Source organism: Camelus bactrianus, chromosome 8 (assembly GCF_048773025.1).
Source record: "Camelus bactrianus isolate YW-2024 breed Bactrian camel chromosome 8, ASM4877302v1, whole genome shotgun sequence".
NCBI classification, from domain to species: Eukaryota; Metazoa; Chordata; class Mammalia; order Artiodactyla; family Camelidae; genus Camelus; species Camelus bactrianus.
In genome coordinates, this window is record NC_133546.1 from 23,178,504 (window position 1) to 23,206,419 (window position 27,916).

The window sequence follows — 27,916 nt, forward strand, 5'->3', positions numbered from 1 at the left end:
AATTCTTTTCTATTACAGTTTATTGTAAGATATTAAATATAGTCCCCATGCTATAGAGTAAATCCTTGATGTTTATTTTGTATATAGTAGCATGCACCTTTTGAAATATTCTTAATTCAAACCAGTTTTTAAAATTTACATGAGACTAGTATTTTTTTTAATTTAAAGGGCCAACTCTGAGATGAAAACATTGAATTGTTAAATGTTAAATATTTTTATTACAGTGCTTTTTAAAATTGAAGTATAATCAGTTTACAATGTTGTATCAGTTTCTGGTGTACAGCATAATGTTTCAGTCATATACATACATATATTCATTTCATATTCTTTTACATTTTAGATTACTACAAGATATTGAATTAAGTTCCTTATGCTGTACAAAAGAAACTTGTTGTTTATCTATTTTATATACAGTAGCTAGTATCTACAAATCTCAAACTCCCAATTTATCCCTTCCCACTGTTATCTCAAACTCCCAATTTATCCCTTCCCACTCTTTTCCCTGCTTGGTAACCGTAAGTTTGTTTTCTATGTCTGTGAGTATGTTTCTGTTTTGTAAATAAGTTCATTTGTGTCATTTTTTTTTAGATTCCACATATAAGTAAGTGATATCATGTGATGTTTGTCTTTGACTTACTTCATTTAGAATGACAATCTCCAGGTTCATCCATGTTGCTGCAAATGGCATTATTTCATTCTTTTTTTTTTTTATGCCTGAGTAGTATTCCATTGTATTTAACAGTGTTATAAAAACCCAAACCAACTGGAATTTTTAAAAGTGTATGAAACTCATGAATATATACAGAACTATATTTTTAGTAAACTTTTTAGCAGGGATATATTTCTTAGTAGGAAAAAAATCTCCCTACTCTTCTTCTTTTGAATACCTCCAAAGAGAACCCACAGGAACAGGCTTCCTGTCAGAATTTTGGCCAAGAAAACTGAATTGTTTGTTTTAAGGGATGTTGGCAAGCACTTCATGAGCCCTGTCACATGTGGGAATGTGACTCAGAGAGGCAAAGTAATTTGCTTACAAACACACTGTGTTGATTTAGGACCGGGAGTCCAGTCTTCTGATTCCCAGGTGATCACAACAGATTATGCAGTGACAGGGTAGAAACATACCTGTCCCAAACATAATTTGATGAGTTTACGCCAGATTTATAGCCAACCTTCCTTATGATAATCTTAGGATAGGATTTTTTTGGGGGGAGGGGTATGCGTATGCCCAGGACAAGGTGTTTTAAACCGGCTATTGTCCTGTGGATTCCTTTGAAGTGTGCGGAGGTGTATGAATCCCTTTTCAGAATAATTTTAAATAACTTTAAATGCACAGGGTAAAATACATTTTATTACAAAGAAAACCAGAGCAGTTATCAAAATACTCAACTTTTGAAATAGTTATATGTATAAATAGTTTATATACATAAAATATATATTCTTCCCCATTAACATTAAATAACAAGATCTAGCAGTGGTTCTGATAGCAACTCTACTGCTTCCCAAATATGACAATTTTGAGGGATCTTCAGTAGGAAAAGATCAGTGACTTGGTGGGTAACAAGTCCCTGGACCTGGCCCCATCACTGTGGTTTGTTGCCTGCATTCCAAATTGAAGGATGTGTTAAATTTACATGTCAGTAAAAATAAGGCTATACTTTTCCCCTTCCTTGTTCATGGACCCCTTAATTCTTTGTGTACCCCAGGTTACAAGCCTCTGCTCTAAAGTAAAGCTATCTAGGGGTTGAATACATGAATAACTGCTCTTTATTTTACGCCTTCACCTACATTCTTCTATTTAGGGACCAAACTTACAGCCTTTTAATTTTAGGTCAGATATACATTAGATTCTTAGAATAAGACTAAACTTCTTAGAGTAATTTTTGAAGAGTGATCCATAGGCTTTCTGTATCAGAATCCTCTTTGAAAACTTGTCAAAATGCAGGTTGCAAATGATGACTGACAAGGGCTTAGCTTTCAGAATATACAAACAGCTGGTACAACTCAATAACAAAATGAATCAAAAACAAGCCAATCAAAAGATGGGCAGAAAACCTGAATAGACATTTCTCCGAAGAAGACATACAGATGGCCAACAGGCACATGAAAAAATGCTCAATATCACTAATTATCAGAGAAATGCAAATCAAAACTACAATGAGGTATCACCTTATACTGGTCAGAATGGCCATCATTAAAAAGTCCACAAATGATAAATGCTGGAAGAACCCTCCTTTACTGTTAGTAGAAATGTAATTTGGTGCAGCCATTCTGGAAAACAGTATGGAGATTACTCAAAAGACTAAAAATAGACTTACTATATGATCCAGCAATCCTGCTCCTGGGCACATATCCGGAGAAAACTCTAATTTGAAAAGATGCATGCACCCTAATGTTCATAGTGGCACTATTTACAATAGCCAAGACGTTGAAGCAACCTAAATGTCCATTGACAGATAACTGGATAAAGATGATGTAGTGTGTGTGTGTATCTGTATGTGTGTGTGTGTGTGTGTGTGTGTATATATAAAATATATATATATATATAATATATATATGTATATATCCTACTCAGCCATAAAAAAGAATGAAATAATGCCATTTGCAGCAACATGGATGAATCTGGAGATTGTCCTACTAAGTGAAGTTAAGTCATAACAGAGAAAGACAAGTATCGTATGATATCACTTATATGTGAAATCTAAAAATGACACAAATGAACTTATTTACAAAACAGAAACAGACTCACAGACATAGAAAACAAACTTATGGTTACCAAAGGGGAAAGGAGTAGGGAGGGATAAATTAGGAGTTTGGGATTAGCAGATACAAACTACTATATATAAAATCGGTAAACAACAAGGTTTACAGGTGTACAGTATGGCACTGGGAACTATATTCAATATCTTGTGATAACCTATAATGAAACAGAATATGAAAAAGTATGTATGTATAACTGAATCACTATGCTGTACACCAGAAACTAACACAAAATTGTAAATCAACTATACTTCAGTTAAAAACTGCAGATCCCTGAGCCCTGCACCATTCTTAATGTGAGAATTTCTGAGGTCAAGCCTGGACACCTGCAAGTTCATCAATCAATCCTATGGTTCTTCGATTACAAATTGAGACTGTTTAGGGTAGCTGACCTAGCTCAGGTGTGTAAGTGAGCTAGGGTGGTAGGGAGGGTTCATACGTGAGGGGAGGCATGTTTTTGATACAGGTTGAGTCACTCAGCAAGCTGTTATTCTGTTGTGTTCATTACAAAGATTATATAAAGAAAACAATTTCTAGTTCTAAGACTGAATTTGGCTCTAATCCACACGGAGTGGGCTGTGTCTTTGCTGGTTAGCTAAAACATGAAGTGGGACTGTTGCAGCCACTGGCAGGAGGAGGAGGAGATGAGATGCCTAAGTTGACCCAGAAGCAAGTATAAGGGAAGCTATGGGATCAGGTTGAGGGGGCATGGTTGGTTTACCTGTAGCAGTGGGAGGAACCGAACCTTTCACAACAGCTCACACCTCCAAGGAGAGAGAGTTTGGGACCTCAGTGGAAGGTAAGCTGATGAGGCAGCCTTGCTCCTAAATTGGTGGAAACCATTCCGACGCTACCAAGGGGCATGACATTGGACTTGGGAGGGCTTGTCAGTTGCCAACTCCGCAGGCACTTCCTTGGAAAGAACTTTGCATTTGTAAGGGCAGCTGTCCTACCTCGCCCACCCCCCACTCCAGTTGCCTTGCAGAACCAAACATACTGCGATTTTAGCTTATTCACTACAACAGCTGATATAAATCTCAGTCTACAACTTCATATGTCAAATTTTAATTTTGTTTTCCTCTAACTTAACTAAAAGGTGTTCTAAGCCTCCATTTGGCCAGGACGGCTGCACTCTGCTACTTCTACAGCGTGAGTTGAGGTGTGGGGATCTTTCTGCTACTCTGTGCCATGTTCAGGGACTGGGACTTCCCCCCAGACTTTCTGGCTAGACTGCAGCCAAGGAACACCTGCAGGACTGCCTTTAATGGGTTCTTAAAATTGTAAATCTTGCCAGTGCAGGGGTCCTCTCTGACCTGCAGCCTTTCTGCTGTTAAACTTCATCTTCCTCTTATTTCCAGCCCAGGGAATTCAGTTCTAGTCAAAGAGGAAGAAATTCTTTTCCCTCACGTTCCTAGAGAGTTTGTCTATGCTCTCCTTTTCAGTGACATCCTTCCCTCAAAACTCACAGTTAAACATACACACACACACTCACTCTTGGAATACAAGAGCCAGAGAATCTCACAGGCAACTTACTGTCCTTCTGCCCCCATCATATCCCTCCCCTGAAACAATGAACCCTAAGCCAAGAATCTACTTGAATAGATACTGAATAGACATCAGATATGCTGTCAGTTTCCCAAGAAACCCATTTCTATATGGCTTTGATCTGAGAGGTGCATAATAATATACATTTCTTCCACTTCAAAAATGAATCTATTCTAGGGTTCTTGAAGAATGTTATCTTTATAATTTGTTGTGTTAGGAAATCCATTAATGTTTACTGATGCGATGGACATCTTTGGAGCAGATTAAAACAAATCTTCAAATATTGAACTTTTAACAAAAATATAGCTAACAGTATCTTTAGCTTTATAATTGGTAAATTAACTTAAATACTCACCTTTTCAAGTTGAGTTATGATGGAGCCTTCTGTGTCACAATATTTAACATCTAATTTATTTTAAGTTTATTCTTTCCTTGAGAGACTGGCAGCAGAAATGTTGTCTTACTTCCTTATATCATTTGCACTGGTTACAATAGCTCAATATAGCAAATAATTAATATATTGATCTAAGGAATATTAGGAAACCATATGAAAATTTAAATTCAATATTTGAGTTCTCTGCTCTGAACTGTTGTAAATCTGACCCCTTCACGTTGAAATAGTACTTCTTTGTGATTTAGAAACTGCTTATAAATTTCTCTGGGATTCAGTTGTGCTGCTACCATCTCTGAGTTTGGATAACTGGATAGTTTGTTTCTCTGACAACAAAACATTTTGTGCAACCAGATTAAATTAGCAGGGCAGACCCAGGGCACAAATGACTTGATGTTGCAAATAGAAATCTATAAATAAAAACAAACATGGAAGAGAGAAAAGGCATGCATAGAGTGCTATTCCAAAAGCTGGAGATTATAGGAATGTTGGTCACTATGTGAAAGCCACAATATTGCATTATACTTCAATTTTATTTTCACTTGCATTTTGCATCTACCTTCGAGTTGGATGGGAAAGTGGATTTTCTAATGAGTGATATGAAGTATTTATCAAAGCTAAATTATAATACAAGTTTTGATCATAAGCCAAATAGCTGAAGCATATAAAGTCTCTAAAGACATACATATAGATTTATGCATATACTGTATAAGATTGGCACAAACTGTTAAGCTTTCTGTGTTGTACTCCATTCATGGCTATGAATGTCAAGGATACGTACACTTCAGTCTCAAGTATAAATCATCTTGCAGAATAGTGGGGCTATTTATGAAAGTGGGTTCTTCTCTAAACACATAGGAGTTAGCAGTATCAGGCATTATCATTTACAAGCACTGTGACATTGGGGGCTTTCATGTTACCTTTAAACAACCCTCTAAGAGTTTATATTTATTTTACAGAGCAAGAACCTTGAGCTCTGTATACAATGTTGTCTGGTCTTCCTACTCCCAGGAAAGGGCAAAGCTTAGGATGCAAACTCAGCTTTCTGGCTAAGGTCTAAGGTCTTCTGTACTCTGCCACAGCTGCCTCTATCCATAAACGTGGTCGGTCCCTTGTTGGTGATGTCCTTATGCAAAGTATGTTAGTGTCTATTTTAGTTTGATTTTGTTTGTACAGTGGAAGTGACTGAGTCTTAGTGGTAAACGGTGAGATTACCAGAGTGTATGACAGAATGATAGAATCACGATTTAAGGTCAACACAGATTCCACCCATTTTGTATGGCTTTTATCCCTCTATTGGACAAAGAGCTGTCTTCTGAAATCTGGGCATGATTCCTAGGCTTATACTATTAACTGAAAGAGTCAGATTAAAAACTACAAGCTGAGAAGATAATGAAGTTGCAAGTGGCTGTATTTTCCTTTTCAGTATTACCTTTTAATAACAATATTCCTATTTAGGGATATAGTTGTTTGAACAAACTAACACATTCAGTTTTTAACGCATTCATTCATTAGTGTCCGCTGATAATATGAATTTGATATCCATTTTCATGAAGAAAAACATCAAAATATTGCAAAATAATCCCTCTTTTTTAAAGGAAACAAGCTATATCTATAGAGTAGATATATTATTTATATAATACTATGTATAATATAGTGCAATACATATAATATATAATATGATATATATTTTCTTCAGGTATATTTTCTAGGCATTCACCGAATTGTCAACAGTGATATCTGTGTTACAGGATTGGACAAGGAGGTTCCTTCAGTTATGAAATGCCAAGGGAAGGAATCTAGTTCATTTAGCAGAATTCTGTAAACAAGATATTTACATAAATTCTTTTGATGTATTTATTCAGTAAAGGCAATCATTTCACATATCAGATTTTTTAATGCATTTGAATCTTTATTCTACAACACAAGCAACATAAATACAGTATCTTTTAAAATATTTTCTCTTTAGAATTTTCATTTTCACTTCAGATAAAATGTACACAAAATACAGTTGCAAGCTTGCTTACAGGAACCTGTTAAACAACAGACAGACAGATTATATCAAATGAAACAGTTATATCAACATATAAATGGGGATAGTTTTCAATTTTTAAAAAATGTGACCAAACTGACTAAATAAGAGGGCAAAAGAAAAACTGTACTTCCTTGACAAGTCCTTTGGAGTAAACAAAATGCTTCAAGGCTCCTGGTGAGTGGGGTTGCAAGGTGAGTGGGGTTGAATTTTGCATTTAATGGATAAAATGATATACAGACTCAAATCATTATGGCTATACCAAGCTTCATTTATTTATAATTTTTAATGAAAACAAGTCTAGTCTTTGGCATAATATAAAGGATAAAAGGACCCTTACCACCCAGTGGCTTTACTGAGAGTGGGAGATGGCAGTAGGGGAACTAATTATAATGTAATTTATTTAAGTCTATTCCTCTTAGAACAGCAGGAAAATTGTCTTGAATCATAGTCTTTTGGCATGATTAGGGCAATAAACTTTTTCTTAATTCCCTCCCCCTCCCCTTCACCGACCCCCATCCACTAAAAACAAATCAAGAAACAAAACCCAAATAAAACCAGCCTTTCCCTCCAGGCACCTGCTCCTGCCCTGATCATGCCATACCTGGATCTTCTACCACATGGTTTCAATTGAAGTGAAACCAAAAATATCAAAAGCCTTAATCTTTGCTTTTGTGAGAAACTCAATTTTTATTAGAACCACTTTCAACAAAAATCAGATGAAACAAGTGCAGAGGGAGGAACACAGAAGTAGCCTGCACTTAATCATGAGGTAGCCACGGTGCCACTGGTGGCTGGGGGAGCCGGGGGCGTGAGCTTCCCAACTTTAAGAGAAAGCATATTTTACAAGTTAGTTCAAAAGATTTGCTTTCAGATTCCTTCCTCCTCTTTTTTGGCACCAGTTGGTAAAACAAAAATAAGTTATTCCTAGAGATTAATTTTTAAAATTTAATTCAAAATCAATTATTTCTAAGAGAACTAAATTCACAAGAAATTTCCAAAAATGATTATGGGAAACAAAACTGAAATAGAACAGCTTCAATTATTTCCATCAACAGAGGCAAGGATTTGAATCCTTGGTATAATTAACACTGATACACTTTCTCATCTCACTAATTTTAGTAAATACAGTCATTACTTTCTACTCATACAGCAGTTTCATTTAAAAAAATGTAAGGATACTTAAGAAGTCTTTAAAGAAATATACTGAATCAATAGAAATTATGTGCAATATAGTTTATACAGGGAGATGATTTTAAGATACTTAATTTTTCTCTTGAATTATTACCTCCACGGTCCTTATTTTTTTTTTAATGTAAAAAGAATTTCCAAAGCGAACTAACTGAATAAAGAGTTAAGAGATAAACTAAGGCCCCATCTATATTTAACATGATTTCACTGTATCCCCAAAGCATACTGATGCACTTTTACATTTTTCTCATCATTTGGAAGATGAGATAATAAACATGAGCTCAATTGTGTAGATAGGTGCACACACACAACAGATGTACTGAAAAGTCCTTAAAACAGGCACAGGTGCTGCTCAAAAGAGAGTTGGTTCAGTTTGCAAATTCCCATGAAGCCATTTGGTAGACTCTTTACAGATGCATAGGAAATTAAAACATTAATTTACACTAGTTAAGTGAAAGATGAAGACACATCACATAGTATAATGTCATCTTGATATTTTGGTGACAAATGAGGGATATAAAACTACTGGCAAGCGAGCAACTACTCAAAAATTTCTGGAAGCCAGGAGCCAAGGTTATGATGGACTCAACATGGAAACATCTCATTAAAACTCTATGGACAGAAGAAATTAAAACATTACATACTTGAATTTAAAATCACCTTCAGTACAAGTCAAAGAGTCAACATGATACAAAAGATCATCCATAGACTTAATGTTTCTAAATACAAAGACGAGAAGCTTATACTGATCTCACTGTTCCACAGAACTTATACATTCATTGTCTCCTAGTTTGTAAAAATCAACTGTTGGCATAGTAAACCTGGAAACTGAACAGGAATGCTATAGAGAGTCCAATTCCAAGTTGTCTGCCCAAGGTGAAGTTCAGTCTTTCTCTAGTGATTGATAAGTCAGGCTGATCTTAAAGGGAGTAGTTGGTTATTTTTTCCAGGTAGTGGTTCTCAAAGCGTAGTCCCCAGCCCAGCAGCACAGGTCTCATCTGGGAACTTGTTAGAAATGCAAATTTCTAGGCCAACTGAGTCAGACATGCTGGGCAAAGGTCCAGCAAGCTGTGCTTTAACAAGCCCTCCAGGTGATTCTGATGTGTGCTAAAGTTTGAGGACCACTGTTCTAAAGTCAAAAGATATTAGACAACCACTACTTGAACCTTCAGGATAGGAATTACCAGTACAAACAATTCTTGGTGCTTGAAAATGCTGGAAGGACCATAACTGGATGAGATTCACCAGCAGTTGACTGCAGTTTTGTCACTAAGATGGTCAACCAGTCTCTTCTCCCTGAACCACCCCCCTCCACCCTTGCATTATTGCACAAAGATAGAGGGAAAAGGTTTTGTACGGTGCTAGTGGTGTGGTAGTGGGTTTTTCTCCAATTAATCAGTGCCACTCTTTATAAGGAAATCAGGCATTATTCTCAAGTGAGTTTCTCCTACACAGTCCCAGGGGATGATTTGGGTTTTTTTTTGGTCTATCTTCCCTGAAGTAATAATTGTGTTTTGGAAATCTAAATGGTGTTCTAATCCAAAACCTTAAGTTATTAGTTAACTTCCACATCAAATACAAATATTACAATACAGCCAAAGGAAAGGGACCTCACAGAAAGACAAAGTTTTCTAGATTGCGCCACTAGTGAAAGAGGAAAACATTTTTTTTTTTGGATGAGGCGTAACTATAAATGAGTTCTTTACCCAATTTCATAAATCTTGCCATATGACAAGCTCATATATCCAATATAAGTGCTTACAAATAGTCTTTTGCTTTTTTTAAGGCCACACTAAATCTCCCTAAGTGGTACCCAAGCAGATGTACGTTCTGTCATGTGCTTAATACAATATGTTGGATTTTTCCTTCTGCCTGTTTCCCTGTCTACAAAGCAAGTAGAAATATTTAGGTGTTACGGCCCATGGTTACTATGGATACTAACCTGGTGCCCTCAGTACCTGGATCTTTAATCAGTCTTGTCCGACTAGTTGCTTCCTCTTCAGAGAATGTGCATTTTGAAAAATGGTCATTTATTTTGCATATTCCCAAAGTTTGATGATGACCTACAATTTAGTCCTATATACTTCCTGGGGAAGCAAGTAGAGGCACTGTTGGCTACAGGGCACTTTATTCTGAGTGATTAAATGGTAATTGAAAAAGGTCACTAAATTGTTCATGTCATTTTAGACACAGACTGCCATGCTTTTCTGTGTAACAGCTGGCCGTGGACAGTATCATTCCGTCATTTCCATCTAATTTGGTGAGTTTTCTAAATTACCACTGAGGATCTGCTTTAACATTAAAGTTTAGATTTTATTTTCAAACCTAAAAATCTTGTTACAGATGATCTTTCTGTGCCTAAACACTTTTTATTTTTTAACCTGATTTGAAGAATCCCCATAACATTATAGATGTTCAATGAAATATTCAGTTTAACTGTTTAATTCCTTGAAACACTGCAGTGTTTCCTCTATGCACTTAGACATGGTATTGTAGAGAGAGCCTGGTCTTCGAAATCAGGAACATCTCTTTTGCAACCAACTCTGCCAGTTACTGGTTATCCTGGGTCAATTTCTTAACTTCTCTTGGTCTGTGACCTCATCTGAAAAAAGGAATACCTGTTCCACAAGGTTACTGTGGGAATTAAATACGGTAATATAGGGAAAGGTCCACATTCTCAGAGGCACTCAGTGAATGTCACCTCCCCCTGCTGTTTGTAAACTCTTGCCATTGTTACCAGCTCCAAACGAAGGTCTTTATTTTGTCTAGTTTGATGGGACTGACACAAATGGATTTTTCTTTCCGAGAAAGAAAACTCTTCTATATAAGCAATATTGTGATGTATCTGAGGAAGTCAGTTCCTGCATAATAGGAATACAATCTATTATGTAATTGCATTACCTTCTTACAATTAAGGCTATTTGACTCTCTCAACTGACTTTTTAAGCCCTTTCCTTAAAACAACAAGAAGCCTAGTGATTGTTGTACCAAGAAGTCTCAGTTTAAAGGTCCTTTGGAATTATGTTAACATTTTGTCATGTTTGATTTAATCTGATTTAATCTGTCGTGTATGCTAGCATCTGCCTTGGTCAGTCACTAAATAGCCTGGAAATGGTAAAAGGTGCTCTAGTTTCGTACTGATGGAGAAGGCAGGAAAATAATCATAAGGGGAGAGATCCAATGAGTCATTTATTAGTCCTCCATCAAATCTAAGCCCTCCCTTGGCAAGGAGAAATCTGTTGCAGGATATGGTGTACTTAGCTGGGCTGTTCAGTCAGGAATTCTTTTGCACATTGAGTTTTCCAGGTTTGTTTGTTTTTTTTTAATCAAAGGACATTTTGGTAAAGATGAACACTTTACCAAAATATTAGAAAAAGAATATTTCTCAACCTTAGGGTACTACACTTTTTGCAGTAAATACAGGCAACTAAAGAAATGCGCAAAATTTTATTCTGCTTAGATCTGCTAATATACTGTAACATACTACCATATGTTTGCAATTTTACTATTGTAACTTCAAAGGCTGCCTTGACCTTGGTCTTTCAGAAACAGTTGGGGAGGGAGTAAAAGAAGAGATGGGGAAAGGCAGAAATGGACACACCGGGGACAGTGAGGGACTGATGGCCAGGGACCACTCATCTACTCAGGGTTTTAAGTTATCTCCCTTTCTTCTCCACCCCTGGAAAGAGTCACTGTGACCTGAAGTACTATTGCTTGGAGATTATTTGCATCACGCAATGTCTTTTTTGAAAACTGCAAATGCCTCTGGGAAGTATTCTGTGACTTAGCTAATTTTCCAGTTGAACTCTGTCGTGTAAGGGGTGCATAGAGTACGCTGGGCATGGAGGTGGGCTGAAGTCCAGTGTGGTCTACAGGGAAGATGATGGGCAGGGACCAAAACCCACTTACAAAACTTTAGGTAAAGGGCAATGTACATTCTCTCATCTTTCATTCTTGGGACCCATAATTGGGCTGGTACTAAAGCAGTGTTTGGATGCAGTAATTGTCATAATCTAGCCATGGATCCCATAATATCTCTGGGAAGATGAATTCTGAACTGTTTAGAAAAACAGTTTAACAACTTCCAGGACATGACATTCATAAATGGAGACTGGCTTCCTTTCAACTTTTTATACTCTATGAAAAGTTGCTAGACGTAAGCATTTTGTAATTACTGTGATTTGATAATACTCTGTTTTGCTGAAGCTTCCCGGACTCCAGTACATTGTAGAATACTCACAGGCTCACAAAAAAGGGAGCCTAAGATAAGCTACAAAAAGAAACAAAACCACCACAGTGTATTGCTTTTGTTAAACAAAAAAGTTCCCAACTTTCAATTCTACCTACAAAACATAAAAAATCAAAAGTATAGAACACAACTCATTGCTGTTCCAACAATTCATTGCTTGTTAAGATCGAATAGTTAAAATCCATTTCTAAACTTGAATTATTGTCTAATGAATCAGCCTGATGACAAAGAGTGTTTTGTGGAACTAGAAAAATATCTTCTGAATTCTCTGGTGATGTCTAGATAGCATACTGAAGAATAAGGTTCTTTTAGATTGCCTAAATGAATCAGGGAACCTTGTCTTCCTCTTAACTATTCTCAAGGAAGACAAAGTTTACAAATACCAGCACTGAATAAAGCTGTTGGTTTTAAATCCTTACTTCCACACTAAAGAATTGATGTTTTATTTCTTAAAGGATAACATATTCAATTATGAATAATTTTTAGGAGCTGGGAAAATTACAATGTATGTCTTAGTAACTAACTCTCTAAAATGTGTATGAGTGGGCTTGAAGAGTTTTAATCATTATAATTTAAGAAACATTAAATATGCTATAAATGGTAAGATAAACGTTCCAAATTAACTTTCTAGTAAAAATTAGGAAAAGAAAAATCCACTTAAAATACTGGCCTGAATAAAAAGACCTCCAACATAGGGTAAGTCTACTTGCCATTGAAAAACTTATTTCCTAAATGTCATTCTGGCTCCTCTTTTCCTGTAGGTTTATTTTCTTCTGAGACTAGAGTGTGTATAAATGACACCATAATTTCATATGATTGATGTCTAGTGTTAGGATTTAAAATGATTTCATCATCATCTCCTTTCTCAACCCTTCCAGCTGTCTCCCTACCGCGCTGCCCCTCTTCCCTGAGAAGTCTCCTCACTGGCCGGCAAACTCTTGAGTTCTTTCCTTCAAGGGTGTTGATATAAAACAAATTGTTTTGTTTTCTTAAAATCCAAATGTTATACCTTATGTTCAGATAATTGAGGAGCAGAGAAATGTCTGTGCAATAAGGAACTAAGGCACCATTTTTGCCTTGGGAGCAAAAGCAAAGACTAATGGGACAGCCAGGGTGGCCAGTCTTCCGTCTTTTGGCACTGTCTTTATCAACCAATACCATGGGGTACTATGTGTCAAAGGCTGCCATGCCACAGACTTAACATCCTGCCAGGAAAGAATTTTCTTCTTTTAGAAGTAGGGAATTGAAGGCACAATAGTACCTTATATGAGGAAGTTGGTGAATACCAACCAGAAAATCTTGACAACTTAGGAACAATTTTGAAATGTTCTGGAATATTTTACAGAGGAAGTAAGTCATCCCTTGCTTATGACACCCAAGAATACATTTTTACAACTGTTTGCTTCCCTGCCAAACTCATAAATCGTCATCACTTAATCATGTCTGTGTGTACATCAGCTTGACTTACCAGCAGATACTTCTTTAGCAACTGCATTTTTTAAAATGATCAGTGTAGTGTTTTCAAAGGAGTAGTCCTAGAAAGTGACCCATTTGGGGATAACATTGCAGGCAAAACCCTGGAAAATAAACAAGATTTAGAAATGTGTCAAGGAATGTAGACTCTTCTGAAATGATGTGCAAAATTGAAGTATCACTTGTGTCATCTAGATACAACCTTAGTACCCAGAATGGCCCCAGTGCCGATTAGTTAGGGAGCAACTGGGTGTTCTCTGAGATATGGGGGCTGGTGGTAGGGAAAATGCTATCAGTTGGATTGGCAGACATACTCTAACCGCCCTAGTGTATTTCCTTGGGAATGGAACGTGAGTCTTCTACACAATGATGTCATAGACACGGCCCACTCTGCCAAGCCATTCTCTCACAGCCTGGCGAACTCTGATGTCAGTCACATGACAGGTCAGCTGGCTGATGCACGGGAACACTGCTGGCTGGAGGGCTGTGAAGGTCTGGTCTGGAAGGATCTGAATCTGATTGAGAACTGTTAGCACCATGTTGGTCCACGCCTAAGAGAAAGGATTTAAGAGAATGAGCAGGTTTCATTTGAACTCTCAGGTGTGCGGCTAAGCCCTGTCAATCTGCAAGTGAGTGAGTTTTCTCAGGCTTTTAGGCTTCAATAAATTAGTCTTTACTAATTTAATGTACCTATACTAAAATGTCAATTTAAGTTCATATATATAAAGAACAGTGGAGATTCATCTAACATTAGGAATATCTTATTTCAGCTTTTACAAAATACAAAAATCATATTCCTCAGATTTAAAAAAATTCTCTTGCCTTCTCATAATGAGATTTCCATAAGTCATATGACACTTTTAATCAGCAGTCTCTAAAATGCCTAGATGGGAGAAAGTATAGCTCATGCTTAGCATGTATGGAGGCCCTGGGTTCAATTCCAAGTACCTCCATTAAAAAAGTAAAATAAATAAACAAACCTAATTACCCCCCCCATTAAAAGAAACGCCTAGGAAACTTGGAGTTTTACGATTTTAAAAGTTATCCTAAATTAAGGTACATCTATTCCAAGGCAGGAAAAAGCAATTAAGATTTGTTACTTGTTAATGTTACCTGTTAAAGAATAACCTTACATCTCAGTTTGAGTGGATACTTTTGCAAATCTAGTCTAATTTTTGTAGATTCTGAAGTAGGAAGCTTGGTTCTACGTTCCAGATAATGCCAGAGGGAAAAAGTATCTTGCAAGATTCACACTGATTCCAAATTTATGTTCATTTTAAGAATATTCCCCTGTATAGGTTCATAGAATCGTGGGGCCCAAGAGCTCCTTAGTTTGCCTGCAACAGGAGTCCACAATTCAAGATAATTATTTTTAAAGGGCTCTCTTGAGTCTAGAGCCTTCTATTTCTCTTTTCCCATCTCTTCTTAAATTGAATGAAACAGTACCACCATTCTTTACTTCTCAAGCTCATTTTGGGATGTACCATAGAACCACAAATATTACATACACTAAGGAATAGGAACACTGAAGAATGTGAATTTTACATGCCCAAGAATGTCTAGAAAAATAATTCATTGGTTTGACCACATTATATGCACTTTGCCTTTTCCCTTCATTACTATAGAACTGCTTCGGTGCTCCCTTCAAATGATAAACTCAGGACTCAATGCCAACGAAAGTCTATCCATTTCCTAAGCTTTGGCATCGTCTTATTTACACAGGTGGGCTCCTAATTCTCAATAGTAGCTGTAACAACCCATGACAACGATTCCTGAAATTACCCGAGAATAAGATTTCAGTTTGCCACTGATACACTGATAGGTCTTACAGCTTAGGGTCAGGAGGTGCTCTGACTTTGGAGGCGAAGGGGTGTCGGAGCGCTCTGTGACGGGGGCATGTCGGTTGCTGGGAACCAGCCTCCCGCCCTCGCATCCTGGGGCCGGCGGGGACCCACCTGGATCTGCGCCTCGGCGTCCCTCACGGAGACGCTCCGGGAGCTGCCGGTGGAGCCCGAGCGGGGCCTCTTCTCCTGCCGCAGCAGCTCGGGGCCGGCGCTGAAGGAGTGCCGCATCTGCCCCTGGTCCATCAGGTGCTGGGGCCGCTGGAGCAGCGGGGAGCCTTGGCCCCGGGGCCCCAGCAGCTCTCCCTTCTTCTCCGCCTTGACCTCCTTGGGGAAGGCGGGCACGTTGTGCTGCTGCTTCCTCCTCTTGTACTCCGTCATCAGCTTGGCGATGGTCTTGTCGGCCGCCATGGTGTAGATCTTGTTGCCCGCGTTCTCCCACCACTCCTTCCTGCGGCTGGGGTCCTTCTTCTCCACCTTGGGGCTCGGCGGCGGCGGCTGCAGCAGCGTCTCCCCGCCGGTCCCCCGCAGGCCCAGGGCCTCGCCCGCGGGATCCCGCGTTTGGCTTCGGTCGTCCTCGGACGGCGTGTCTTTCCCCGAGAAGCCCCCGGTGGACGGGGTGGACGACTCCGACTGGAAGGAGGGAAGGATGAAGAACGGGTCGCCCTTGAAGACGGGCGCTTCCTCCAGGGTGCTCTCCAGGTCCAGGTGCATCTGGATGTAGTTAGTGCACAGCTCCATGCACAGCTTGTGGAGCCTCTTGACCAGCCACACCCAGTCCGCGTTGCTGACGGGCTGGACGCTGAGCGAGGGCATCCGCGCCCTCCACTGCCTCTTCTCCTTGCCTCTCGGCGGGCTCACCTGGGCGGTCTCCTCAAAAATGTCCTCATCTTCCGAGGAACACTGCTGGGACGAGTCTGTGCTCCTCTCATCGTCCTCAAAAAGGACCTTCTTCACTTGCTCGGCAGTGATGGTTTCCTGATTGCTGAGAACAGCACAGACCAGCGCGTGGAAATAAATGTTGAAACTCATGGCAGACTGGCGGTAGAGGTTGGCGGCGCCCCCGATGCCAGACACTTTCTTCAGCAGGCACTTCAGACCAGGGCTGGTGTCGAACTCCCTGGCCGTCCTGTAGGAGTCCAGCAGCAGGTCAAATATGACGGCCAAGTTCTGCATGGAGATGTATCGGAGGAAGCCGGCCAGCTTGGTTTCTGGCCCTTGGCCCTTCTCCTCCCCAGGAGAGGGGCCTTTGACAAACTCTTCTAACAAGATATCATACAAGTTCTGGAGTAATACTTGATGGGATAGTAAACTGACTACAATTTCCCTGAAAGAAACACTTCAAATGAAAAAGAAAGGCGTTGATTAGCAGCCTGCTGCCTTAAATGAATTACTTGAAAACGATTCAGATGTTAGACATTTCATGATGACTAGGAAAAATTACAACTAAAACTACCTGTATTTTAATGTCTTTCTTCAAAAAAGGCAAACTTCCTAACAAACACTTTTTAAAATCTAGGGGCTATAATTAATGTTAGGATATTGAGTTAACCATTCTCAACAAGACTTAGGAAACAAATAGAGCACTTTTAGAAAACATTTTAAATACAGGCATAATTACAGTATATGACACATTTTATTCTCTTTTGTAGTTATGAGTAATAAATTAAAATTAAAACATACCAAGAAAGCTACTATTTCTATTCAGTTATATTAACTTTAATTGGCCTTTTTCCTACCCTTTACCATTTTTTTCTTAGACACAAAGCTTTTAGAATCATATTGAAGTTGGTTTGGAGGGACTAAACCAATTTGCAAAATTAAATGTTAATATTTTAGGTGCATATATTAAAAAGTTTTAGTGCTTCTAGCATGTGAGACAGAGGAGATCCAAATACTGAAAAGTTTTAACTTTAGAGGTATTATGAGGCTAAGGTTTTCAAAGAAAGAAATTGATAATTGAATCTGCAATCTTCTAAAACAAACCTAAGAGAGAAAGCGGTATTTGCTCAGAACAGGCTAATTCCCTTTTGCATCCTTTCCTGCCATTGTGGACTTGGGACTCCTTTATGGGCCTTGGATGTGCATTTAGGGGAGGTGGGAGAGGGTGAATGCTACCTCAGCATCTGGCCAGACCACCTGGTTGAGAAGCAGGTGCAACCCACTAATGGTGACAATGCTAATCAGAGCACAACCCTGATAAGGCAGCATTAGAAGGGAATACTTGGTAATTTGGCCCCTTTTGTTTGATTGGATTCTTGTACTATTTTAAATTCCAGTTTCAACGTTTTAATTCATCAATGTGGTTTTGGGCTTATGGTTTCCGTTTCCCATTCTTTTCATTGCTCTTAGAATTTCATGACAATAGCTTATGGCCTGATTTTGCAAACTAATTCCTGTAACTGGATCATTATAAAATTATGACAGCTCATCCACACTATTGATTTCAAAAGTGCAATCGTTAAATATTAAGTTTTTGTTTTATTCTTATATAAACTTGACTTAAAATACTTGTCCTGCTAGTTATAAAAATAATTTTTAAACTAGAAGAAAAGAAAAATTCTTCCACACATTTTTTAAAGGCTGACCTTGCCCTTTGTGTAGTGGTATCAGGGAAAAACACAGGACTTTCAGCAAAAATAGGCTAACTTGTTTTGTGGTAAAATACACATACCATTAACTTACAATTTTAACCATTATGCATGTACTTAATGCCATTGAATTGAACTTTCAATAATGTGTAACCATCACCACTGTATTTCTAGAACTTTTTCATCCTCCCAAACAGAAGCTCTGAACCCATTAAATAATAGCTCCCCAATCCCCTCCTCCAACAGAAGTAACTTTTGATAAGTTACTTAAGATATTAGGAGACCTGAACGTGCATTTTTTTTGAAGAAGGGGCTGTAAAAGCCACCAGTTTGCGCTAGTGCTTCACGCCCGCAACTACAAGACTCTAACTAAGAAGGGAAATCCTGTCACCGATCACTAGTCTAGCCTCCCCACAACGCCATAAATCCCTCAAGGGACAGAGCAGTGCCTTACTCATCTGCTTGTCCCCAGGACAAATGTCTGATAAGACGAACTCAGTTATGTCTCCAGAACAAACCAAAAAAACAAAACCCAGATTAGTTCTGAGTGCAGGTGCCTGGAGGAAATGGTTTCCTTGAGGAATGGCTCTCCTTCACCCACACTGCGTTGGCAGCCTGGACCCCTGAAGTAGCAGGCACAACCAGGGGATGACTTTGCTCAGACTTCAGAAGCCACAAGCAGCCTAGCCCAGGAGGATATTTCCTCTTACCTTCCCTGAGAAATGGAAAGCCCTTTACCAGCAAATGCCTAAAGAAAGGGCTGATCAAGCCCATGTCTGAACTGTGGAGGATCTGGTCAACCCCAAGATACGCCTTTGGATGCTTTAAGATATAAAATTGCTAACTGTGCATATGAAAAAGGATAGAAAAATCCCCTTTACTTTAGGCTCAAGCCATATTGTGCAGCAGTGCGAAAACAAGGAGGAAGCAGCAGCAATACTGAAGAGATGAAACTTTCAGAAAGGTACTGAAAAAGTGAAATAAGTGTTTATGGATCTGCAACTCTTAATTATCATCTGCCCTAACAGGAGACAAGAACGATTTGGAGCAAACAAAAACCAACAGATAGTTTTTCAATTTGTTGTACCCAGGTGTTTCAACCCTTCTCTCAGCACACCTGTTAAGACGGAGACCTTGAAGTGGAGAAACTTTACACCTTCCCTTCCTGCTTCTGATGCAAAGTACGTAGGAAAGCAAGCCTCCAGACTGGAAAACTGAGAGTGAATTGCGTAACAAGTGCCTGACTTAAAACATGCTAATGTCAGTATCAGAGATAAACAGATTCATGGCTTAAGGTACATCCTAAAGCCCTAATTAAGATTACATGGATCGTTTAAAGCTCGGCCTGTCAATGTCAAGGTGACTTAAAAACAAAACCCAGATTTCTCTTTACTAAAAGGTTGGAATCTGGTTTTAGTTTCAGTCTTTTTCTTCTGTGAGTGATTTCAATGTGGACTTCCGAGGACGTATCTGACCAGTAGGTACACAAACTTTTCTGACGTCTAACTCATCTTTCACTATCTTCTGTGCTAAGTTAAGAACCACCCCTGTGAGTGAGTCAAATTCAAGAACTCAAAATACTTGAAGAATTTTAGAGAATGTTTTTAGGTATAGTGGCCTCTACTGAAGAATTTAATATGCTTTTCCTGTTTTACTGAATTTTATTGAGGGTGTAATTGTCTATTAAAAGTACTAGGTAAACTGATGAAGCATGGTGATACATTTTTAAGTCTTAACCTTTTAAAATCTTTAAACCAATAACATACAAATATTAGGTGATCCTATTTTTCCTGTGTTTTATCTGTAATGTGAATTCAGCCTATTACTCCTTTCTCCCTTTTCTCCTACTTCAAAAATTGTTTTGGCAAGAATACTTAGCTGAAGGGACTAGAAATAGAAAAAAAGGGAAACAGGTTAGAAAAGAACTGAAATTGAAAAACAGATAAATGCTTAAAGGTGTGGAAAACAGTGCATAATCATTGGTATGTAGAACAGATAAAAAATGACCAACACTTAAAAACAAGTGACAGGCAGGGGAGGGAAGCTGGGTATAGAACTGAGGAGGAGCATGTGGGGTATTGGTAAAGCTCTACTTTTGAAGGTTCATAGTTACTGTAGTTTCTATTCACGTTTTATAACCTTTGAACCTTCCACATAAGCTTCTGTATGTACCACACACACACTGGACGAAAGCAGTTAGTACCTGGAAATTTCACCCAAATAGTTGGATTAATCAAACTGCCATATGAACTGGTAACTTTTTCAAGTGTACATGGAACATTCTCTAGGATAGACCACACACTCAGACTCAAAATAAGCCTCAACAAATTTAAGAGGACAGAAATTATTTCTAACTGGTAACTTTTGGAAAACTCATACTGTCTCCCTAAAATGGAAGTGGTGAAGGACACAGGCACTGGGCTCAGCTAGATCCAGTTCTGATTCATGGACAAGTGGAAGTGGATTATCTATCCCCTGTACTTCACATGTGGTGCCCAAAGACTCACCATCATGACTCCTACTGTGTCAGAAGTTCAGAAATGTGAACTTTCAGTCATCGCTCTCATCTTAAAGTCTAGAAACAATGGGTTTTTTGGGCAGGATGATAGTATTTTAAAGGGGTAAGGCTCTTGTGACACCCACAGATCTTTCTGTATCCTGACAGCTTTATTGCTCAGGAAAAGTTGATATACTTCTCACTGAAATAAGACGAATCATGCCTCAAATTATTTTTTAGAAAAAGAGTATAATATTAATATGTATGATGCTATCGATACACTGAGTTGCATCCTCACCAAATTCATACTTTGAAGTCCTAGCCCACAGTATTACAGAATGTGTATTCAGAAAAAAGGGTTTTAAAAAATAATTAGGTTAAAATGAGGGCATTAGGTTGGGCTTTAATCCAGTATGACTGTTGGTGTCCTAAGAAGAGGACATTTGGACAAAGACACATACAGAGGAAAGACCATGCAAAGACACAGGGAGAAGACAATCATCTAGAAGCCAAGAAAAGAGGCCTCAGAAGAAGCCAACCCTCCTGACACCTTGATCTTGGACTTCTAGCCTCAAGAACCGTGGGAGATTAAGTTTCTGTTGTTCAAGCCATCCAGTCTGCGGTACTTTGTTATGGCAGCCCTAGCAAACGAATACATGTGAAATGTGGGGAATTTAGTTAAAAGGCTAACAGTTTTTTATGAAAGCCTTTGCTAGGTGACTTCACAACTGTTATCAGTGTTCTTGGCCGAAGACGGAATTACCATGAGCAAGAGCTTGGAGAACTGGACTTTCCCATTTATAAGTGCCTGCAGGTTTGAGCTTAGCTCTTACCTCTTCTTGGTGTGTCCATTCGGCTTCTCATCAGGAGGCAGCTCAATAATGAGTTGACAGGACTGAGCATGATCAAAGTTGTTTGGAGTCTTTGGTGAGCACTGGGTGTCCAGCATAAACACCTGCACACAGGTATACAAAGCGTATGATTTAGAGCACCACCATCCTCAACCTGCCTCCTCCAGGAATCAGATGGATGGCCCTGGGCATGCTGCTTACTCTTCCTACTCATTTTCTTTCCTCTAAAGTGAAGTTGATAATGGTTTCCTACCCGGTATGTTTGTTGAGAGAATTAAATGAATTAATAGGTGGGTATTAACATATGTAAAGCATTAGAACAGAAGAGTAAATATTCAACAAATGTCAGCTGACGGCACTAATAGTTAAGAACACTCGGCTTCTACCACGTGACAACTGATTACGCTCCAAATAGCAAGTACCGACATTTAATATTAATTAAGAGTAAATAAAAGGGGGCTGTGTTTGTAAAAGAGCTCTGGTTTTGACATCTGTTTGGTACATAATCTAGCCACTGCAGGCATAAGAAAGTAATTGGGACTTCTCTTGTCAGGAATACTGATGTGGCCAGGCTATTCTGTTAGGCGCTGGGAGACCTGACTTAGAAAACAGTAACCAGTTCATGGATTCTGGGCCAAATGATTTCATTTGGCATGATTTTACATACCTTCACTACTTCGCTTTGGAAATACGAGTATTTTAAGGAACTTTTTTCTTTCCAGATCTTGTTAAGTTACCAGATAATTAAATACTGGGTTATCTGAAGAGTAAATATAGGACTAAAAAAATATATATTGGGACTAAAGAAAGAGAAATATTAAGAAATGAAAGATTCACTAACTGTTCTGTTATTCTGCATTAACAATCTATTTCAGAACACGATTCCATTGTCATATTCTCACTGTGTGGTGAGATGGGGTTGAAAAGACCACTTTGTGCACATGGGAAAATTCCTCTAGCAGGGTGTGATGGCCTCCTACCTAGAGAAGCCACCCCTTTGGAGGACCACCCTCTTGCCTTCTCTGTTGTGGCGCCTGGCCAGACTTCCTGATGTGGGGAGCTGTCCACCATGGATGTGCTTGCTCCCTTCAGAGCAGCACAACCGTCTTGTCCAGGGATGTTATGGACGTGCTGCTCTGCAGATGGTGGTGGAAGGTTCTGGTCCCACTCTCTGAGCATAGCTGGGAAAGGCCCTTCAGAAGCCAGACCTAGCAGGAAACTTCTCAACTGACAGTATGAACGAGACTGAGTTCTTTATGTTGATAATCAGGGCATCCTAGCTTATCAGTATGCTAAGGGGAAATTCTGTTAAAAATTTAAACAGATCTTGTAGAGAAAGGAAGCCTTTGAACATAAACCCCAACTCATTTCATTTTCCCAGTGCATAGTTTTGACAATACATATACATTTATAGAAACTGCTTAATATTTAAACACATACTACACACACGTATATGCAAATTATCTTCTGCATATGAAAATACAGTTCAGATATATGTCTGTTGCTATATGATAGTGTTTAGCCAGTCAGTGGTGGTTGGGAATTGAGGTCATTTTTGTTTTTTCCCAATTATAAACAGCACTGTTATGAATATGTGAATTTAGCGACAGTGCTGATGAAAGCCCCCTGCAAGGTTTCTTACAGGAAGACTGACAGGTCACTTAAGTGTTTGGGGGGCATATCTGTGGCTCGTGCTAATGCTGTAAGACCTGTGGTGATTCACTGACTCAGTGAACATTAAATAAGTACCATCCATATGCCCTGCACCAGGAATACCAAGAAAAAGACACAAAATATGTTCTCTGCTCCTGACTCAGGAGCTTCCAAGCAACTTTTGTGACTTCTGACATGTCTCAGAAGAAAAAGTCATCGGTACACAGTGATTCCTGATGGATAAGTACATTTTAATTTTACTGATGAGTTAACATTCAACTCAAATTTATTAAGCAAATTGTAAACGTTAAGTTCCATATGGGAGATATAAGAAAAAAAATCAAATCCATTTGCCATCCTTAGATATTCATAGTCCAGCACTGGCCATAGAATTGCAGTAAGTATATATAATAGAAGTGGTGTAAGTTGAGGTAAGAATGAAGGGCAGTGGCCAGGTGGAAAAAGGACTCTATCTGATCAGGGTGTTGGAAGATGCAAAAAACAAGGGACAAGGAGTTCAAGATATTTCTGGTAAAGAAGAGTGCTGGTCAGAGGTCAGGGCCAGGTTTATGTTCCAAAGGGAATGAAAAGCAGTTTCGTGATGCAAGACCTTCAGGAAGGACCTGCACAGTATCTCAAGCTTCCAGAGCCCCTGGGGTCAAAAGCCCCGCTCTTACCTGCTGAGCCATGGCTCGGATGCGCCAGTATTCAGCCTCGGCACTGGGGGAGGTGGACGGGGCCGCCACCCTCACCTGGCAGCCTTCCCCGCTGAAGCTCTCAGTGCCGCTGTGGAAGCAACCTAGTAGATCCTAGGGGGAAACACGACAGTTGTTCACTGGGTGCCTCCGGTTCATGGCCCCAGGCCTTGGGGTGGAGCTGACACTGACACTGTGTCTGGCACAAAAGGACTGATCCAGCAACTTTTTTCTCACCCTCTGCAAGATTTCAAGTGAGACTGCCTTTTGTGAGGAGGGAGGTGGAACCCAGGTGCCTGACTTGACAAGGCACCGGGGAGCTAAGGAAGGCTGGAAGATGCTCTGATTCTCTCCTCTGGGCGCTTACCTTCACTGGCTTGAGGGTGGCTGAGAAGGCCTCCTGCAGGGCACAGCAGGCCAGCCTCCACATCTCTTCAGTGAACACAGGGCCCGCTGTCACGAGGACGTACCTGCCAAGAGAAGCAAGGAAAGAGTCTTTTTTTTTTTTTTTTTTTTGCTTTACATCCTAAACTTTTTATTATTTTTTTTCACTTTTTAAAAAATGAAATAGTCAGTTTACAATATGTCAATTTCTGGTGTATAGCATAATTTTTTAGTCATACAGATACATACATATATTCGTTTTCATATTCTTTTTCATTATAGGTTACTATAAGATATTGAATATAGTTCCCTGTGTTATACAGTTTTCCTGTTTTATATATAGTAGTCTCTGCAGTCTCGAACTCCCAGTTTATCCCTTCCCACTACCTTTCCCCACTGGTAACCATAAGTTTATTTTTTATGGCTGTAAGTCTGTTTCTGTTTTGTAAATAAGTTCATTTGTGTCTTTTTCTTTTTCAGATTCCACATATAAATGATATTATATGGTATTTTCTTTCTCTTTCTGGCTTACTTCACTTAGAATGATGATCTCCAGGTCCATCCATATTGCAGCAAATGGCATTATTTTATTCTTTTTTATGGCCGAGTAGTATTCCATTGCATAAATATACCACAACTTCTTTATCCAATCATCTGTCGATGGACATTTATGTTGTTTCCAAGTCTTGACTATTGTATATAGTGCTGCTGTGAACATTGGGGTGCATGTATCTTTTTGAATTAGAACTCCCTCTGGATATATGTCCAGGAGGGGGGATAGCTGGGTCATATGGTGAGTCTATTTATAGTTTTTAAAGAAATCTCCATACTGTTTAAGGAAAGAAGTCTTGAACCAATGTATTTTATTGCCACAAAATTTAGGCCTTACAGATGCATGCCTAGACTTAGTCTATAGTTTCCTTACAGATTTTGCTATTTTTTTATCACTCTTGCCTTCAGTCCATCTGGTCTTCCATTGTCTGAATACTATTTCCTAACCCATTTTCATATAAAAATGTCAATGGATCCCCATTACAAATAGGCCAAAGTGTAAACTTAGGCTCGAGGCAAGACAGTATATATATATTCTGTACTAATTTTTCCACTCTAGCTCCATTTCCACTGCTCCTCTACAAATAATACACACAACAAACCAAAACCGTCTTGTCACTTATAATTCTTATCTCCTTGTATTTGTTCATACTGTTCTCCTGTTTACAAAGCCCCCATCTATTAGAAGCTGACCCATCTTGGGCAATCTGACTGAGTATTACTGCTGCAAAAAGCTCTTGCTGACAGCCCTACCCCCCAAGCCTCCTGTCCTTTCATGGTGTTTAGAGTTCCTCCTTGTTATTATCCGGTTTCCCAGGACTCTCTCTGCTCTGTCCTTCAGAGCAGGCTGTATCTCCTTGAGGGTAGGGGCCTTGGTCACAGCACTTTCAGGGTAGCAGAGTGTCCTGTATAATGACTTGCGCCATGAATACTGGCCGACTGCGTGAAATGAGGAATTATGATGAGCACAGTCATTTTGACTTATAGAAAGTGGATTGCTACCACGAAAGAATTTCACGCCCTTGGATTCCATAACAAACCCCCCAGTTTTGCGGAGAGCCAGGGAACCTTCTTCTCACCTAATACAGGAGCAGCCCACCCTGGAGATGGTTTCCGTGGGCTTGGCCACACACGCCACCAGCAACTCAAAGAGGTCCTTCAGCATGGTGTTGATCATGCTCTCATACCTGATGTCTAGGGAAAATCAGAGCAAGACTGCACTCACCTGTGCTGTGAAGGAATGGGCTGAAATGGCATCTACAGCAAAAGAGGAAAGTCCGAGTGATAAAAATACATACAAAGATAGAACACTGAGAAAGATGGCCACAACAGCCAAAATAAAACGCCCATGACCACACAATTTTTCTTGGGCTTTACCTAATTTTAGCTTATTTCATCCACTTCTAGATCTATCAAGAGAAAACGTGGGGCTCACTTTATGTGTTGATGTACATGTTTCAAATTAAGTACGTAATTCATCTACTAAAGTAGAATAGAATGTACCCTATTATATAGCCTGAATACAAGCTAGTAGATTTTTTTAATTCTCAAAAAAAAGGAAAGATAAGACAAACCTTCCTTCCTGTTGCTAGCTGGAATTAAATTGAATTAAACGCTCTTAGGAAACAAAAAAATCTGGTACTACCTCTTCTTGAACTGACTGTCCCCAGACTAAAGAAAGTAAGACTTCCAAAGATCGCATTCTGTTTGCCCAGTTCCAGGAATACGTCACTATTCTTTTCCACAAAGTCCTTGTGATGCCACAGAACCAATTTTCAGTGGAATCCTCAAAGCTGTGCAAAGCAAGGACCTGGACAGGAATGTTTACCCCCAGGGATATGGTTAGCACCTGCATGTGGAAACATGCATTTCTCTTCTTTCTCAATCGGTGTATTTTTTGCAGGGCAAATTGTCCTTACAAGTCCTAGTAGAGACACCATTTCTTGTCTTTGCGTTTTGACTCTCCCTTGGGGTCACGTTCTCATCAGTTTCTCTAACCTCGCCAACAAGGGAGCCTCTTAACCCACCTCTTCCTTTATACTCCTGTACGCCTTTCCCTTCTCTTTATAACCTCTAGGGCTAGCAGCAAGACTTCTCCTGCTCTCAAATTTCCTGATCTTCCCATGGCAAGAATTCTGAACAAGGATCTACATTTCACAAATGTTGCTCCACTGGTAGGTACCACAGCTGACACATGTCCCTGCCTCTAGGTTCCTCCCCGTCTGCTGACTTCAACATAATATCCACCCCACACCTTCAAATCTTTTTCAAAGTGGCACAGATATTAAGATCCCTCTCTTTACCCCTAATCTATTAAGTAACTTCTTGCCCATAATTTGAGCCTTTTCTAAAACCCACCTCCTCCATTTAGCCTCCCCAGATGCAGCAGGAGAGTGGGATACACCCCCTCCCTCACCCCCAGGCGATAGGGACATTTCTTCTTTTTAAATTTATTATATACTTGAACTTGCCTCCCCTCTCCTAATGCATAGATATTCTAGACCTTATTAGGTATTTTATTTCCAGTCATACATGTATTTTAAGTATTCTGTTCGATAATTTTGTAGAGGACACGTGGGTACCAAATTTCTTTCTGACAGTCTACAATTAGAATGCTAACACTGACCCTGTGATTCTATTTTAATAATTCCCAGGATAAAGATCACCATGCACTGATATTTGCACTAGATATTTACTAAGTACTTTTGGACACTAATGCTGTCTGCTAAACAACCATGCGGCATGAGCTTCTCTGGCACCACAGATACCTGAGTGGATAAAGCTCTGGATGTGCTCCACCACCAGCTCACAGGACAGACCTATGGCATGCTTGAAGTTAGCAGAGGCCACATCCCAGTAAGAATGGTCTTTATGGCTACGACGGAGCCAAAGGGACATCACAGGAAGGAGAAGGTGAACAACTGCGTAGATGCCAAACCCTGGTCCTGAAAAAGAAAAGTCAACTTCAGAATTGTGATCTTGGCACCCTCTCCTGCAATAAAAGGAAAGCTCTCAGTCATCACTTGGCACTGCTGTCTCTTTTGAAGGAGCTCCTCATTCTCTGAGAAGGGGCAAGGAAAAAGAATTTACCACTGATTGGGGTAATACATAAGTATACTCCTCTTATGGTTACCAGGGGAAAGGGGGTGGGAAGGGATAAATTAGGAGTTTGAGATTTGTACATGTTAACCTCTAGGTATAAAAATAGATT

At 39.4% G+C, this 27,916-nt stretch overlaps 1 protein-coding gene across 3 annotated transcripts in view; it reads right to left on the reverse strand.

The window, feature by feature from the left end:
• Window positions 1-6,585: 6,585 nt before the first annotated feature.
• ARFGEF3 (ARFGEF family member 3) overlaps window positions 6,586-27,916 on the reverse strand; it is a 154,141-nt gene continuing 132,810 nt past the window's right edge. For all 3 annotated transcript variants that reach the window (XM_074368274.1, XM_074368272.1, XM_074368271.1), the window contains 7 exons: window positions 27,474-27,650; window positions 25,785-25,899; window positions 24,137-24,239; window positions 23,752-23,883; window positions 21,404-21,525; window positions 15,597-16,821; window positions 6,586-14,192 (listed from right to left, as the gene is read on the reverse strand). In XM_074368274.1, coding sequence (XP_074224375.1) covers window positions 14,001-14,192; window positions 15,597-16,821; window positions 21,404-21,525; window positions 23,752-23,883; window positions 24,137-24,239; window positions 25,785-25,899; window positions 27,474-27,650 — 2,066 coding nt within the window. In that variant the 3' untranslated portion in view covers window positions 6,586-14,000. The remainder of the gene's footprint in view (window positions 14,193-15,596; window positions 16,822-21,403; window positions 21,526-23,751; window positions 23,884-24,136; window positions 24,240-25,784; window positions 25,900-27,473; window positions 27,651-27,916) is intronic.